This window comes from Cottoperca gobio, unplaced genomic scaffold (genome assembly GCF_900634415.1).
Source record: "Cottoperca gobio unplaced genomic scaffold, fCotGob3.1 fCotGob3_290arrow_ctg1, whole genome shotgun sequence".
Classification (NCBI taxonomy): domain Eukaryota; kingdom Metazoa; phylum Chordata; class Actinopteri; order Perciformes; family Bovichtidae; genus Cottoperca; species Cottoperca gobio.
This window is the reverse complement of record NW_021166900.1, coordinates 79767-97203: the sequence shown is the minus strand read 5'-3', so window position 1 is coordinate 97203 and position 17437 is coordinate 79767. Positions and strand designations below refer to the sequence as shown.

General features: G+C 41.0%; 1 protein-coding gene across 1 annotated transcript in view; it reads right to left on the bottom strand.

Annotated features, from left to right (window-relative positions):
* The window catches only part of LOC115005268 (metabotropic glutamate receptor 8-like), a 77547-nt gene extending 60353 nt beyond the window's left edge, over window positions 1-17194 (bottom strand). The window contains exons 1-2 of the mRNA XM_029427063.1: window positions 17098-17194; window positions 15572-16396 (exon numbers count right to left, since the gene is read on the bottom strand). Coding sequence (XP_029282923.1) covers window positions 15572-16114 — 543 coding nt within the window. The 5' untranslated portion in view covers window positions 16115-16396; window positions 17098-17194. The remainder of the gene's footprint in view (window positions 1-15571; window positions 16397-17097) is intronic.
* Between the last annotated feature and the right edge of the window lie 243 nt (window positions 17195-17437).

Sequence of the window (17437 nt, the reverse complement as noted above, 5' to 3'; positions counted from 1 at the left end):
CTCAAACATTATGAATCAAATATAAAAACTCGATGAAAAGGATCCAGAATAAATCTTAAAAATCACAAATTTTTAAAATAATCCTGAAAAATCCCAGATATCTGAATAAACCCCCCCCTGTGTAACTATCTACAGATTAAAGGGCTGGACTAAATGTTTTTGCAGACTCATGTAAACATGTAACTCGTGAAGACAGCGTAGGGTCTCCGTCCACCAGCGGGTCACTTTACGAGCCGAACTCGACGTGACGGCTGGACGACGGCTCAGTGTCGGCGGACGCCTGCCAGCGAGCATCACATCCCCACGGCAAAGCGGGAAGCGCCGCCCTCCCACAGTTTAACCCCAAAATGTCACGCCGCTGCTCGGCTGCCGCAGAGAGACGATCTGAAGAGCCGGTTGACGATAATCTGGAAGAACAACGTTAGCGACGACATGCTGTGGCTTCATCGTCCCGAGGGGGGGAACGACGCAACACGTTTTCATTTTTGACCCGGCGTCCTGCGATCATCTGCAGCTGCAGCTGGAAACATCCGGGTCCAGACACAGAAGTGTGACTGCACCAAATACATCCACAGAGTGAAGTCATTATGATTTAATAGATCTAGAAATAAGGAAAGAAAACTGAAGGAAATGATTTGCCAGGAACAGTTTGTTGTTAGAAACAAACTTTTACTCGGTTCTGTATCTATTACGACCAGAATACATTATGTTCAATCTGTATTAATTCTGCACTTATTGCTTCTTATCAAACTTAAACACATTCTCCTAAATTAAAGTGTCGTCTTATTAATATTTACTGTGTACGGTTTCAGAATTTAAGAGTGCAAAACAAAAACGTGGAGTTTCTGTAAAGATAGGACGAGTGAATTTAAATTGTATGTGAGACACAAACCGCACATTGAGACTGGATTTGTAGTTCAGAGGTTTTTCTCGTAAAAGGAGAATAAAATCACGAAAAAACAGACTTTAGTCCCGAACTAAAGAGTTACAGCTGGAGAATAAACAGTCTGGATGGATCAATGTGTGTTTGTGGATGTAGATCAGTTTGTGTTGTCAGCATGTCTTTATTAAAGTCACAGATCATCACAGTATGTGTGTGTGTGTGTGTGTGTGTGTGTGTGTGTGTGTGTGTGTGTGTGTGTGTGTGTGTGTGTGTGTGTGTGTGTGTGTGTGTTTATCTTCCTCCGGAGCCCTTGAAGTGAAGGAAGCTGTCAGATAACCGACTTTATTCCTTCATGCTCACAGATTTATACTTAATCTCATCAGAGTCTCACAGGATTTATCCAGTGATTCTGAGACGCACTGGATAAATAAAAAAGAAAGTTATATTATGGATCAAAAGCACCGTCTATTCTGAACACTTAGAAGTCTGGAACAGCCCTGAAACGTAAGACAAAAAACCTGAAAATTTAGCAAAAAAACCTCCAAAATTCAAGTAAGAAGTTGAAAAGTCAGAACGAGAATAAATTTCAAAAGTCAGAAATAAATCAGGAAACATTCTGGAATAAACCTCTTAAATTGGCACTGAATTTCCAGAATAACCTTGAAAAGGATTAAATAAAATCCTGAACATTTGTGAAATCTCTGTTCACCTCTGCAACGCAAAGTCCAGAATAAAAACGTGAACTTCAGACCGCGGTCGATCTCCTGCTAATTGTACTTTGATGAAGTTATTTAAAAGAAACAGATAAAGGAGTTGGACGTGTGAGAAACAGTCTGGAGTAAAAGGGGGGGGGGGGGGACACGGTGATTAAACCGAACTGAAGGACTCGTCCAGGTAATAGCCTTCTCCGCACAGGAAGAAAACCATTTAGCTGCGAGCCGGAGGCTCCGCGGGCCGAGCCGTGATTTGTTTGGCTGTTCAGAAAAATGCTGTGAAAGGTTTCGTCTGTTGTTTGATCACTTTGTCTGTTATTTCCCCCCGAAGCACTTTGAATAAATAAAGGAATCAGACACAGAAAAGGTTCATTTCCTCTCTCCTTGTTTCATTTCCTCTCTCCTTGTTTCATTTCCTCTCTCCTTGTTTCATTTCCTCTCTTCTTGTTTCATTTCCTCTCTCCTTGTTTCATTTCCTCTCTCCTTGTTTCATTTCCTCTCTCCTCTTTTTGTTTCCTTTCCTCTCTCCTCTTTTTGTTTAATTTCATCTCTCCTCTTCTCATTTTCTTTCCTCTCCTCTTCTTGTTGTTTCCTTTCCTCTTTCCTCATCTAGTTTCCTCTTTCCTCATCTAGTTTCCTCTCTGCTCTCCCTGTTTCCTTTCCTCTCTCCTCTCCTTGCTGTCCTCCCTCAGCAGATAATAAAAATGGCAGCAGTGTGTGCAGAATAAAAAGCCGCTGACACCCAGAGACGTGACGGCTGAGCAGCAGAAAGGAGGAGACGCGTGTGGGAGGTTTAAGGAAACACAAATGAAGCATGAAGTGTGTGCAGAGACAGAAGAAGAAGATGGCTCCTCCACTTATGAGCGAGCTTCCCGAGACGACAGCTCCTCCTCCGACCGACTCACTCAGGCAAAACGTAACCTAATGTCAGGTTAGCGTCCGCGCTCGTCAGCGTCGCTTCATGCCTGTGACTCAACACGCCATCACAGGCGCACTTCACCACATGTGAGAGAGGACGAGCGCGGAGCCTCGGGCTGACCTGGGATATCAGGGAGCAGAGAGGACGACAAACACGCAAAGCTGCTGCCCGGGAGCCTCCGAGCAAGGCAGCCCACATGAACTGTTACAAGTGACCACAACGTGATTCTGTCTTCACATTCAGATTCATTATTTGTTCTCAATTTTTATATTTATATATTTATATTCATTTCAGAAAACGTCTCCACACAGATTCTTCAGGTAATGAGTCACATTCAAATATTCAGTGACTCAAAGTTCCTGTTGCTGTTTTAGAAGTAAAGATCTGGAGACAAACATCAACAACCCCAGAACAACTCAACTGGCCAGACAAAACAGGACCTTCTGACGAGCTCATAATGGAGATGTTAAAGGAGGACGCTCAGGTACAATGTTTACCGTGTTCATCGTCTTAGTTCAGCCTAAATATTGGAACAATAAATACAACTTTGACCTGATGATGGCGCTAAATGTGAAGAAGAGGATTCAACAATGTATTACTATTAATACTGAGGGGAACAAGAATGTCAGAGCCAATAGTAATACAGGGGGGGGGCAGGAATGTCTGCAGAAGATTTCACACATACCCGTTGAACAATTCTTGAGATATTTCTGGAACCAAAGTGTTGGACCGACAGACCATTGATTAGCAATCACGCTAGTGTGGCTAAAATGCTAGGGCAGGTGTGTTGGGAGACGGATCGGTCGGTGGTGATGAATATGAATGAGCTGCAGTTTGACATTCACAAGGACACGAGACAAAGCATGTTCAACTCCCACAGGAGGAGGAAGAGGAGCTCATCGAGATTCTCCTCAGAAACGAGGAAGACGAGGAAAGGTGGAAGAAGTCAATAGAATTAAAACGATTAAAACTGGGTTCAATTTGGTTAAAGAAAAACATGTTGTAGACGTCCAGGACACAATGTGTCATTTAAAGATTTAGAGATCTGGATTCTGATTGGTTGGTGGGACTCCATTAGTTTGTTTGCTGTGTGAGACGAAGCACACGTCCTGCGTGAATCTTTTTAGTTTGTCAAATGTTTGTAACTTCTTTAAACTTCATAGTTTTTGTCCATTTAGTCGACGAAGAGTCAGAATTGTTTTCTTCTTAATTTTTTCACATCATATTGAACATTTCAGTCAATATGGTTTTAGTCAATCTAAGTCATTTTGTCGTTTGAATCAAACTTATTTCACATTAAGATTGTGGAAACCGTCGTTTTTAGAGAGAAAGCTGTAAAAAGCTAGCGTACCCGTGAACATGTTGCAGCATTTAGCAGCTGAAGAGACGGATGTTCCCCTCAGGAGGTGGTGGAGACCAAAAGCAGAGCTACAAGAGATACTGGAGTTACGTTCTCCAGGTGGACACGAACGTCTTTCATAATGTTCAAGTTGTTTAAGACTTTAAGTGACTTTAACAGCAGGTGCACGAGGCCCTAAATGCACATATTTGTATTTTGAAAGCATTTCTCAGTGATATAACCTTTTACTTTCATTTCACGGATATGTAGAATGTTACTACATACATTCCTGAAGTCCGGATGTTCATTAGCCATCGTTGCCACACCGGCTAGAAGACGGTGGGCTCGCCGCTGGTGGTCAACCAACACGTCGAGGAGCCTTCTCGCTACTTCAGTGTTGCCAGGTTGGTTCAAAACAGTCGTTATTAGGCAAGAAAGAATATAAAATATAGAAAAAACTTCCACATTATAACAAACCAGGCCCAAATTCAGTCAACTCGTACATTTTTACAACTGGGACAAGACTCGTGCATCACACGATGCCACAGGTCAAAGGTCACTCAGGGTTGAATCACCTCTGAGCAGTAAAGTGTTTGAACTTCTCATTAGGCTGAAGCAGGTCAAAGGTCAAAATCTCTTCCACAGTGGAGGGCTTCTCCTCCTTGAGCATGTCCGAAACCAAATCCAAATGAACAGTCTGAGGAGCCCAGAGGAGGGGGGGGAGGGGGGGGGTTGGGTCACAGCTATTCTCGTTATGTAAGCAGACGCCTGTCGGGCTCCCCCGTCCACTCATTGTCCAATCAGGAGCCGGGAAGCCCGTTAGTGACGCTTAGATTCACCGCAGCGCCGAGAACTGTGGGAAACCAAAACAAGCTGCGACCGGTGCTGCAGTGGAGAGGAGACGAGATGCAGATCGTTAGTAATACAATATATGTATTATATATATGTAAAGAGCAGACCACACGAGAGGGTGCCATGAAAACAACACCGCATGCACAGGAAGTCTTTTTAAAGATCCAATAAAACTTTATTTATCCAAAAGGGAGACGAGTGTGCAGCCGCTGCATCACAAAGTGGGACGAGTGAAAATGTGCAAACAAAACTATAAAAAGGTGCAAATCCAAAAGTATATACGTTCATGATATTAAAGTTATTATCATAGTTATTAATAATCATCATTTTGACAGCACTGCTGTATATTTATATTAATCGATAATAAGAGTTGTTTTGTCTCGAAATGAAGAAAAGGTTGAAAGAACTCATTCAGATTCAACATGTTGCTTATGAATAAACATGACTCATCGTTTCTTTCCACATCAAATACTTCATACATCTCGGGGGAAATACAAAGTGGGACGAGTGAAAATATAAAAGTCTAACAGCAAGAACAATAAGATGCAAATCCAGTTCATCTAAAGTATTACAATATTTACAATTCTTGTATTTGGACTGATATTACGACGTGACTTTGGATATTAGAGGGAAAGATCATTTCAACTTCATTATTCTCACTGAATCATATTTAAATGATTATGATGTGATTTCTGCAAACAAAGACGTTTTCTTTTCTGCAGCACAAAAATCAATCAACAGATTCCGATTGAAAAGCTTCGCTCGTAGGCTCCACCTGCTGCTCGTCCTGCGGGACGTATTCAAGCGATTGGAAGCATCCTGACTGACGGCGGACCTCCATCGATTTCCGGGTCGCGGGCCGGAGGACGAGCGGCGAGGATGTGAGGAGGCGTAATGAGCAGGAGGGGAAACACCCAGAGTGTCGACAAGACACCCGATCACATCCTCCTACACACGAAGACGAGGGCTGCGACTAAATATTAATGAATTAAATAGTTTGGTCTATAAAATCATCAGAATTTGCTGACGCTTGTAGGACTTGGATCCGGCTTCATATCTTCCTTTAATAAATAAAATCTCATTTCTGTTCCGTCAGACAAACATTTCCTGTCGAGCGTCAACATCCGGCCTGAATAAAAGATGTAATAAAGTCTTGCATGTGTACTAAGACATTAAATTAATTCCTATTTTCCTCAGCTGGTAATGAAACCAGCTGACCTTTGACCTTTGACCTTCACCAGCGCTCAGCTGAGGATCTGCAGCCGTCACGCCATCAACAAATCGTCAACAGGCCTGAGTGAAGTTTCTTATTTGAAATTGATCCAAATCAAATCTCAAGTCATTTAAAGTCAACGGTGAGAGGCATCATTCAGGACGGCCAATCAGTAAGCAGAGTCCTGGGACAGGCAGGTTACAGAGGTCAGAGGTCAGCATCATACACACAGCCGGTGTTTGTTTACACTCGTGTTAGTGAAAGACCAACATTAAGTCTGTCAATTTGAAAGTTGTTATGACAGAAATACTGCTTTAATAATTCTAGTCAAGTCCACATCAGGAAGCATTTTTCCTGAAATGATGAGGATTTAAAAGAACTCTATCTGGAAATATTTTCCTTTTTAGCATTTATTTTATATATTATATTTTATTTGACGTGTTTTAGACTCTGATTACATCCTGTTCTTGCAGCCTTATTAAAGTGTTACTGAGATTTTCATTTTCAAATTTGTGTACAATAAAAAACTACAGTGTACACACATACATACACACACACACACACACACACACACACCATCAGAATGAGCATAAAGCACAAAAAAGCTTTATTAACCGTGACAAAAAAGAACAATGGACGGACGACGCTTCAGACAGCTGAACAAGGTCATTATTATTATTATTATTATTATCAGTCGCACTAATGAATTGCAGCTGCAATGAGCAAATTCCCCTCCATTAATCCCATTACCCGCCGTCTCCTCCATTTTCTCTTCCTCTCGGAGAGAAATTACATTTGTTAGCCAACAACAGAGCGATCAGGTAATGCAGAGCGAAGGTGCAGCGGGTTCACCCTCACAATTATTTAGGCCATCAATATGATACGAGGCTGATGATTGGACGTGATGCCGCGACACAGACCGAGATGTTCAGGTCACGCCGTCGTTTAATGAGACACACAGCTCTGCTCACCTGTGATTGGCTGTGGGACATGCAGTGAAACCACCTGCCACCGGCTCACAGGTGAGATTAGGTTAACATCTGGATTAGGTCAAGAAAGATGTGTTTCCAGTTTCTGCTCAGATTTAAGACGAGTCAGGTGAGAAGGTGAGTCAGGTGAGTCAGGTGAGAAGGTGAGTCAGGTGAGTCAGGTGAGAAAGTGAGCCAGGTGAGCAGGTAAGTCAGGTGAGAAGGTGAGTCAGGTGAGTCAGGTGAGTCAGGTGAGAAGGTGAGTCAGGTGAGTCAGGTGAGAAGGTGAGTCAGGTGAGAAGGTGAGAAGGTGAGTCATGTGAGAAGGTGAGTCAGGTGAGAAGGTGAGCCAGGTGAGTCAGGTGAGAAGGTGAGTCAGGTGAGAAGGTGAGAAGGTGAGTCAGGTGAGTCAGGTGAGAAGGTGAGCCAGGTGAGTCAGGTGAGAAGGTGAGTCAGGTGAGAAGGTGAGAAGGTGAGTCAGGTGAGTCAGGTGAGAAGGTGAGAAGGTGAGTCAGGTGAGAAGGTGAGCCAGGTGAGTCAGGTGAGAAGGTGAGTCAGGTGAGAAGGTGAGTCAGGTGAGAAGGTGAGTCAGGTGAGTCAGGTGAGGAAGGTGAGTCAGGTGAGTCAGGTGAGTCAGGTGAGAAGGTGAGAAGGTGAGTCAGGTGAGTCAGGTGAGAAGGTGAGCAGGTGAGTCAGGTGGGAAGGTGAGAAGGTGAGAAGGTGAGGAAGGTGAGTCAGGTGAGAAGGTGAGAAGGTGAGGAAGGTGAGAAGGTGAGTCAGGGCTGGAGCCATTAGAGACAAATTAAAAGAGTCAAATCATTCTGTAATTTAAGACTCGTGTGAGATAAAGAAACTGGAATCTAAAAGGGAAATAAAGTAATTTTATATATATAGATTTGTATAAAAATATTTATAAATATGTATTTATAAAAACGTATTTATAAATATATATTTATATAAAAATATTTATATAAAAATCTAGAAATATTTATTAATATTTATAAAAACAATATTTATAAAAAAAGATATTTATAAAACAATATTTATAAAATAATATTTATAAATATATGAATACAAATATTATTCATATATTTACAAATATTTGTATTCATGCATGTATAAATTAATGTATAAATTAATGTATGAATTAATGTATTAATTAATGTATTAATTAATGTATTTATAAATATATTTATTCATGGTCCCCTCACGGTTTTTAGCTCCTTTGTTTTGTCCACAGATGATGTGTTGATTCCCTCATATGAACCATCTGCTGCCTGTGTTCGCACAGAGAGGTGTGACTTTAGGAAGCAACACTTCAGAGAGTGAAAACCAGCCTCGACATTCACACGTCTTCAGACTGTGCGAAGATCAACTGTATGAAAACGAGGTAAAACATTTCACTCACACAGAAGAACCTCTATCTCAACCTGGGAACATTTTGTATCATCAAGCACAGAAATAATGTTTTCTGCTGGTCTTCATCACCTCATTCTGTCACAAACACAAAGCACAGAGAAGCAAATCAGAGAGAATCAGAGAAGGAAGACAGAGAGTCAGTGACTGGGATGATCAGGAGCCGCAGGAGGTAACAAATGCTTCACATCAAAGTTTCTACTTCATACGTCGTTCTCTTGCTGGAAAGTCTTTCAAGCGTGCAGATATCTATTAAATAGGCTTTATTAGCATGACAGTTGCCAAGCACCACGGCCATTATGAAAGAAAATGAATTAAATGAACAAAAAACAATAAAGCAAAGAATAATATTAGTTAAAAGAATCAGATATATTATATTTTAATGTGATTTAACAAACGAAAAACAAACAAAAACAATTAATTCCCTGATTTATCGCTCAGCAGCCGAGTTTCATCCGATTGTGAGTTTCAGTGAGCTAAACGCCGACTGTTACTTTTTAAACCAGCAGTGGATTATAACGAATTTAGATCCAGATACTTTACTGGAGTTTCTCCGTGTTAAGTTTTCAACACACACATTAATGTAACACACATGAATGTAACAGGAACATGTAACACACATTAATGTAACAGGAACATGTAACACACACATTAACGGAACAGGAACATGTAACACACACATTAATGTAACAGGAACATGTAGGACACACATTAATGCAACAGGAACATGTAACACACACATTAATGTAACATGAACATGTAGGACACACATTAATGTAACATGAACATGTAACACACGCATTAATGTAACATGAACATGTAACACACACATTAATGTAACAGGAACATGTAACACACACATTAATGTAACAGGAACATGTAACACACATTAATGTAACAGGAACATATAACACACACATTAATGTAACATGAACATGTAACACACGCATTAATGTAACAGGAACATGTAACACACACATTAATGTAACAGGAACATGTAACACACACATTAATGTAACAGGAACATGTAACACACATTAATGTAACAGGAACATGTAACACACACATTAACGGAACAGGAACATGTAACACACACATTAATGTAACAGGAACATGTAGGACACACATTAATGTAACAGGAACATGTAACACACACATTAATGTAACATGAACATGTAGGACACACATTAATGTAACATGAACATGTAACACACGCATTAATGTAACATGAACATGTAACACACACATTAATGTAACAGGAACATGTAACACACACATTAATGTAACAGGAACATGTAACACACATTAATGTAACAGGAACATATAACACACACATTAATGTAACATGAACATGTAACACACGCATTAATGTAACAGGAACATGTAACACACACATTAATGTAACAGGAACATGTAACACACACATTAATGTAACAGGAACATGTAACACACATTGATGCAGCAGGAACATGTAACACACACATTAATGTGTGGGAACATGTAACACACACATTAATGTAACAGGAACATGTAACACACATTGATGCAGCAGGAACATGTAACACACATTAATGTGACAGGAACATGTAACACACACATTAATGTAACAGGAACATGTAACACACACATTAATGCAACAGGAACATATAACACACACATGAATGTAACAGGAACATGTAACACACACATTAATGCAACAGGAACATGTAACACACATTAATGCAGCAGGAACATGTAACACACACATTAATGTAACAGGAACATGTAACACACACATTAATGTAACAGGAACATGTAACACACACATTAATGTAACAGGAACATGTAGGACACACATTAATGTGACAGGAACATGTAACACACATTAATGTGACAGGAACATGCAACACACACATTAATGTAACACACACATTAATGTAACAGGAACATGTAACACACACATTAATGTAACAGGAACATGTAACACACACAGTAATGTAACAGGAACATGTAACACACACATTAATGTAACAGAAACATGTAACACACACATTAATGTAACAGGAACATGTAACACACACATTAATGCAACAGGAACATGTAACACACACATTAATGCAACAGAAACATGTAACACACACATTAATGTAGCAGGCACATGTAAGACACACATAAATGTAACATGAACATGTAACACACACATTAATGTAACACACACATTAATGTAACAGGAACATGTAACACACACATTAATGCAACAGAAACATGTAACACACACATTAATGCAACAGGAACATGTAACACACACATTAATGTAACAGGAACATGTAACACACACATTAATGCAACAGAAACATGTAACACACACATTAATGCAACAGGAACATGTAACACACACATTAATGCAGCAGGAACATGTAGGACACACATTAATGTAACATGAACATGTAGGACACACATTAATGTAACACACACATTAATGTAACAGGAACATGTAACACACACATTAATGTAACAGGAACATGTCACACACGCATTAATGTAGCAGGAACATGTAACACACACATTTATGTGACAGGAACATGTAACACACACATTAATGTAGCAGGAACATGTAACACACATTAATGTAGCAGGAACATGTAACACACACGTTAATGTAACAGGAACATGTAACACACACATTAATGTAACAGGAACATGTAACACACACGTTAATGTAACAGGAACATGTAACACACACATTAATGTAACAGGAACATGTAACACACACGTTAATGTAACAGGAACATGTAACACACACATTAATGTAGCAGGAACATGTAACACACATTAATGTAGCAGGAACATGTAACACACACATTAATGTAGCAGGAACATGTAACACACACATTAATGTAACAGGAACATGTAACACACACGTTAATGTAACAGGAACATGTAACACACACATTAATGTAGCAGGAACATGTAACACACATTAATGTAGCAGGAACATGTAACACACACATTAATGTAGCAGGAACATGTAACACACACATTAATGTAACAGGAACATGTAACACACACGTTAATGTAACAGGAACATGTAACACACACATTAATGTAGCAGGAACATGTAACACACATTAATGTAGCAGGAACATGTAACACACACGTTAATGTAACAGGAACATGTAACACACACATTAATGTAACAGGAACATGTAACACACATTAATGTAACAGGAACATGTAACACACACATTAATGTAGCAGGAACATGTAACACACATTAATGTAGCAGGAACATGTAACACACACATTAATGTAGCAGGAATATTTCACTGCACTATCAATACTTTTACTTTTTACACTTTAAGTACAGTTTACTAAAGTAAAGTTTTGGATGCAGGACTTTTACTTGCAGTATTTTCTGTGTGGGGTTACTACTTTTACTTCAGTAAAGGATCTGAATACTTCCACGACTCACAATAACAGATGAAACTGACTGCGATACATTTCTTCTTCTATGGTTTGAGGGAGTTCTCGCCCCCCCCCCCCCAGCTCTGACAGTTTACGTGGAACGATAGAGGAAGCAGGTTCCCTCTGTTTTCATTCCTCCCTCTGTTATTTTTCTCATCTCTTTTTATGTTCGTGTTTTTTGGCCGAGTCTGCAGCAAGCTCATAAACAGAGACGCTGCGGTTTCTGTATCTCCCACGTAGAGATGGAAATATAACGCAGCAGCCCGAGCGACGGGCGCAGCGTGACAACCTCCTGGAGAGCGAGGCCAGGCTCACACGGTGTGCAAATATTATGCAAATGCACCGGGTGAATATCGCAGTTTCAGATGGAGGATCTCACCTCAGAAACCTTCAGAGACAGAGTTTTATCAAAAGCAAAACTCTGAATCAAGACACTGATGATTTATCTATTCCTAGAGCGTACATACATATATATATCTATATACACACATATATATATGTATATATATATATATATATATATATATATAAAATATAATATATATATGTATATATACATAAATAAATAAAGCATTTTTCTGGAGTATTTTTCCTAATAATAATTACTTTAGGGTGGCATTTTCAATGCAGAACTTTTACTTGTAATGAAATGTTTATATTTCAATATAGCGTATTTTAATAATCCCTGAAAATCTTGTCCTTGCTGACCTCTAATGATTGACTTGTCCCCTCGTTGCAGATGTACTCCAGGACTGCTGGGTGTGGTTACAGGTGCAACGAAGAACACTTCTCACCACAAACACTGAAAAAATATCAATATCAGTTTAATTGTACGCTAGATGTAGAATATTTAAACCGCTTTGTCCTCTCTGACGAGGAACTGAATCTGTTATATTCATGTATGCTACAAATTCACCAGACTCCATTGACAAAAATTTTACCACACAGAACATGGCAGTTGCTGGTCTACAGCTGCATTAATCGGTTAGTTAGTTTGTGTTATTGTGCGACTTGAATGAGCTCAGATCCACCAAAGTTACACAATAACACAAACTAACTAACCGATTAATGCAGCTGTAGACCAGCAACTCCCGTGTTCTGCGTGGTAAGTCTGGTGGCTTTGAAGAGACCGGGGATAATGGAATCAGTTCTGTTGGAAAGAACTGTCTGACTGGAAGGTAAAGCTGTGAAAATATTCTAAATACATCATACACTTAAACTTATATTGATAGTTTTTTTAGGTGGGCCTTTTTTTTTGGTTGATAAAATACGTTTTGCTGCTGCCCCCGTCCACAGCAGTGGATTGCTCATCGTCCATGCTCCTGTCCCTCACACAACCCCACTTCAAACGATCTAAATCTTTATCTGAATACTTGTCCCACTACAGTTTGCAAATGTAGCATCTAGAATATTATACAATTTGATTAAACTGGTGAGCTGGAGGAGTTCACTGTTTGTATTATATTAACTGAGAACATGTAAACCAACTCCTGCCGTCAGTCCCAGTTATCTGTCAGAGTCACGGCTGCAGCTGAAGGTTGTGACAGCGCTGGTGAGGAAACATCTGCATCAGCAAAATGTGGCTAACCCCACATCTCCTCCTCCCTCCTCTTCCTCCCCCCCTCCTCCTCCTCCTCCCTCCCAGAGGCATCTCCAGCTAATTTTAGATAAGTGATGTTGTTGGGCCTTTTCTGTCCTCATTAAGCGGGCCAGGCTCTAACACATACACATGAATCACACAGCTCATCACTAATTTAATGCAGTGGAATTTGTTTTCTGCCGTGCACGGCAACACGCCGCCTCCAGACACAGTTTGTGTGCGCCAAAAAAAAGATGAGGCAACAGCTGGGATCAACTTTTCTTTTTATGTCAACGAGAAACATCCGTGTGAAAACGTCTGTGCTGCATCCAGCTCAGAGGGAGGATGAAGCTGATGAAGAGCTGGAGACGGTTTCCTCCACCGTCGAGAGACTTTGTTTAATTTTAGGGCCGCCAGTCAATTCTCCCTCAAGTCAAACCCACAAAGGACTAAAACCACAGAGGAAGAAAACGTCCTGGACACCACAATGTTGGAGCAAAAGACGAATGAGTCTCTTCAAGAACGGTTTAATAAACAGCAGCTGAGAGACGACTGTTATTGTCCTGATTGAATTAGTGATGTGGTAATGTCATTATCCTGAATTTCTCAAGACAAAATTGAGTTTGCATCAAATTTAAATTAAAAACAGGAGCAGATCACAAAACAGGAAAACAACCTGTCTTCACAAATCTGCTGTAGGGATCAAACTAACCATTATTTTCATTATGGATTATTTGCTGATTTATCGTTTGGTCTATAAAATGTCAGAAAATAGTGAATAATGTCCGTCCCAGTATGTCAAGGTCCAAGGTGACGTCTCTAAATGACTTGTTTTGCAGGAAATCTCCATATTTCAGAGGCTGAAAACGTTTCTTTTGCTATTTTCGCTTGAAAATGTACTTTAACGATCAACCGATCATTGCAGCTCCAGTCTGCTAATGGAGACTCTACCCTCGACCAAATTCAGGCCAAGTGCAAATGATATTCTGTCTTGTTGGGGCAGGTATTGTGGTAGGAAGACTAATTAAATGCACGTGGAGTTCAGCTCTGTCAAATCACTTTGCTGATTCCAATTGTTTCGTTGAGTTCAAAGAGTCGCTGACGGTTTAAAGAGCTCTGCTGCCGACAAACATGTTTTACACGTTTCTGGAACCAATCAGAACTGTCAGTTCAGATGAATAATTATTTTTTTCTCATCACATAATAAAGATAGAAATATAGTTTTTCCCCTCACAGATGCAGAATGTGATTATGAACAATGAACATTTGATCAATAATGAAAACAGGTGAGAGTGTAGATGATAGAAACACTTGTTTAAAGATGCACTCCAGACCTGTAAAAAAATATCTATAAATCAAGTTTAACTGCTGGACACAAGAAGTCTAATACTTCACTTTAAGGTCCATTCTCAGTATATGTGACCTGAAAGTTCCTCATCACACTTTTGTACATTTCATACTGGACCAATGCTCGGCTTCTAAATCCAGGCGTTAGACTGAATGTGAGCACAGAGAAGCTTTTCCAAACTCTGCACAGTGAAGCTCAAACATTCAAGTGAAGTCACGATAAGAAAAAACATATTAAACTCGACAGAACAAGGTAATAAAACTCAAACACCTTTTCCGAGGTACAAGTGACCGAGAAAAAGGTGTTTTCTATGAATGACCAGAGACTGGCAGTTTGCGTCGAAAAACTGGCTCAAGGATCTTTGAATCCACTCAACACAAGATTTACTCAGACTGTGAAAACAACCAGCGGTTCGCTCACACCTGTCTTAAGTTAAAGCTGCAGTTTCTTCTCAACACATCTGCTGCAGTAAAGATAACGGACTCGTCTTAAAAAGGAAGACGTGATAAAATTAGAAAGTGGAGTTTTTGAGCGAATTACAATCCCAGAGTGAGGAGCGTTGCTGATTTCACATGAACCCTGCTCCTGATACCGGAGGAATCCACAACATGCCACCACTACCTCAACAATTTCAAAAACAACTTCCTGTGTGACCCTTTTTTCAAAAGGTTTGTTCTTTAAATAGGAGACACCTTGAATCTCCAGAAGAGTCGCAGGCTGCGTGTCCCGGGCGTTAGACTCATCCGGCCCAACAAGAGCAGATACAAAGAGACATAAAGTACCACAAAGTAGTTTTGCATTTGTTTCACCGTTAGTCTCGCAGATATTCAGTCTCAACAAACCGCAGAACAGCAGCAAGCTCACCAATTCAAACGTCACCAGACAGCGTTCTCTTACCTTGAACAGTCGCAGGATGTTGGCCACCATGATGGACACGGAGCTGGCCGACGCCCCGATGACGCCTACCACTTTGTCCGGCTTGGCGAAGATGGGCAGGTCTCCGTTAGCGCAGCGGACGTCGGAGCCGTCCCTCTCAATGAGTGCCTGGACGAAGGTGAGCGACTGCTCCAGGGCGTAGGTGTCACGTGAACACGTGTCCAGGATGCGCGCCCCGAGCGTCACGTTGGGCAGCAGCTCTGGGTCCTTGTTGATGAGGTCGATGGCGAACAGCATGGCCTCCAGCCGGTGGATGCCCTTCTCCTTCTTCAGCTCGCCGCAGGGGACGCCCCTCTCGCCACGAGAGTGCACAGGGAACAGTCCACCAAGGATGATGTCCCCATCCAGCCGGATGGAGTGGGCATACTCCTGCAGGGGCTGCTGGGAGTCCGCCAACGCGACGGGCTTCTGGGTGGCGGAGCCTAGCAGCCAGCAGCAATTAAGCATCAGCAGAGAGAGGACGCAGTGGCCGGTGACGCTCGGGGGCTTCGAATCCTTCGCCATTTTCCGGTGAGTCGAGCCGCACGGAAAGGGAGCGATGATATGAACGCACAATCAACAAGAAGGTGGCTGCGGTGGTGGTGCGGGCTGTGTGGCGAGGATGAGCCAGACCATGGAGTCCCCCGTCACCCAGGGCAGGGTCAACCACGCAGGCAGTCCCACCTACCAACACTGACCCCGGGGTTTGCCTGTGGTACAGGTTCCTGTGTCGGACATAGCGGTCTGCAGAGGAGGAGACGGAGCTTCAGGGTCGCAGCAGCTCCAGTTTCACATTCTTCCTGAAACCTGTTGGAGATTCAGACAGAAGAGGAAACGATCAATACATGATCAATAAAGCAGATCAGTGTGAGCTCAGGTGCACCGCATGGCTGCAGTCTCAGTGTTTTACATAATATCAGAACAACCATGTTGACTGTAAAGGTAATTTTCTCTTACATGCCTTAAAGGGGACATAGCATGAAAAACTAAATCTGACAGCTTTTTCATTTGGGAATCTGAAGTGCATGCCAACCCACAAACTGTGAAATTAAATGAAGGTCTTGTGGGGTACTTCGGTCAGATTTGGCTGTCACATGTATGCTCATAAGAATATAAAGCCCCCATTTGAGTATCTCTTCCAACGGCTTGAAAACTACCGTTGCAATTTTTCTTGCAAGTCAATCAGAGCAGACTGGGCATCTGCGAGCGTGCGGCTAGGGCGCTAAAACAGAGCGTTTCAGACAGACGGTGAATGCAGGTATATTCAGACAACCCGAATAAGAAAAATAATGTGTATTTTGAACATTAACGCATATAAACATGTTCCAAAATACAATAATCTGAAAATGAGCATATGTCCCCTTTAAGATGTTTGGCGTTTCTACCAAAACGTTGGTTTATTTCTATGAACGTATTCTTACTAAGTCACATGTTGTATCTTGTGTGTTTCATCTGCTCACAAACGAATGTTAAACCAAAGTGTGTGGTGGAACTACCAGGTGTTTTACCTGTTGGTGTTTCCTGGCTCCATGTTTGAGTCCTTCATCCACATGATTAGTTGAAATTGGCTCTTATACTCTAGAAACAGGAAGTGGAAGAGACCAACTGTCTATAATCAGGAGGGGGGTCCACCACCTGGAATACAGCTCATTGTTTTCGACCCCAAATGTTGATCACAGGAGACACGTGTAAATACGGATTTAAATATTGGTTTATTTAGTTGTTTTTTTTAGATAAATATGTTATTTATTAAATACATAATCTTGTTAAAAAAAGTCTGCAGTAAAATAAGCAATAAATGCATAGTAAACAAGATATATGTAAAATATTTGTTTTATTGTGCAGATT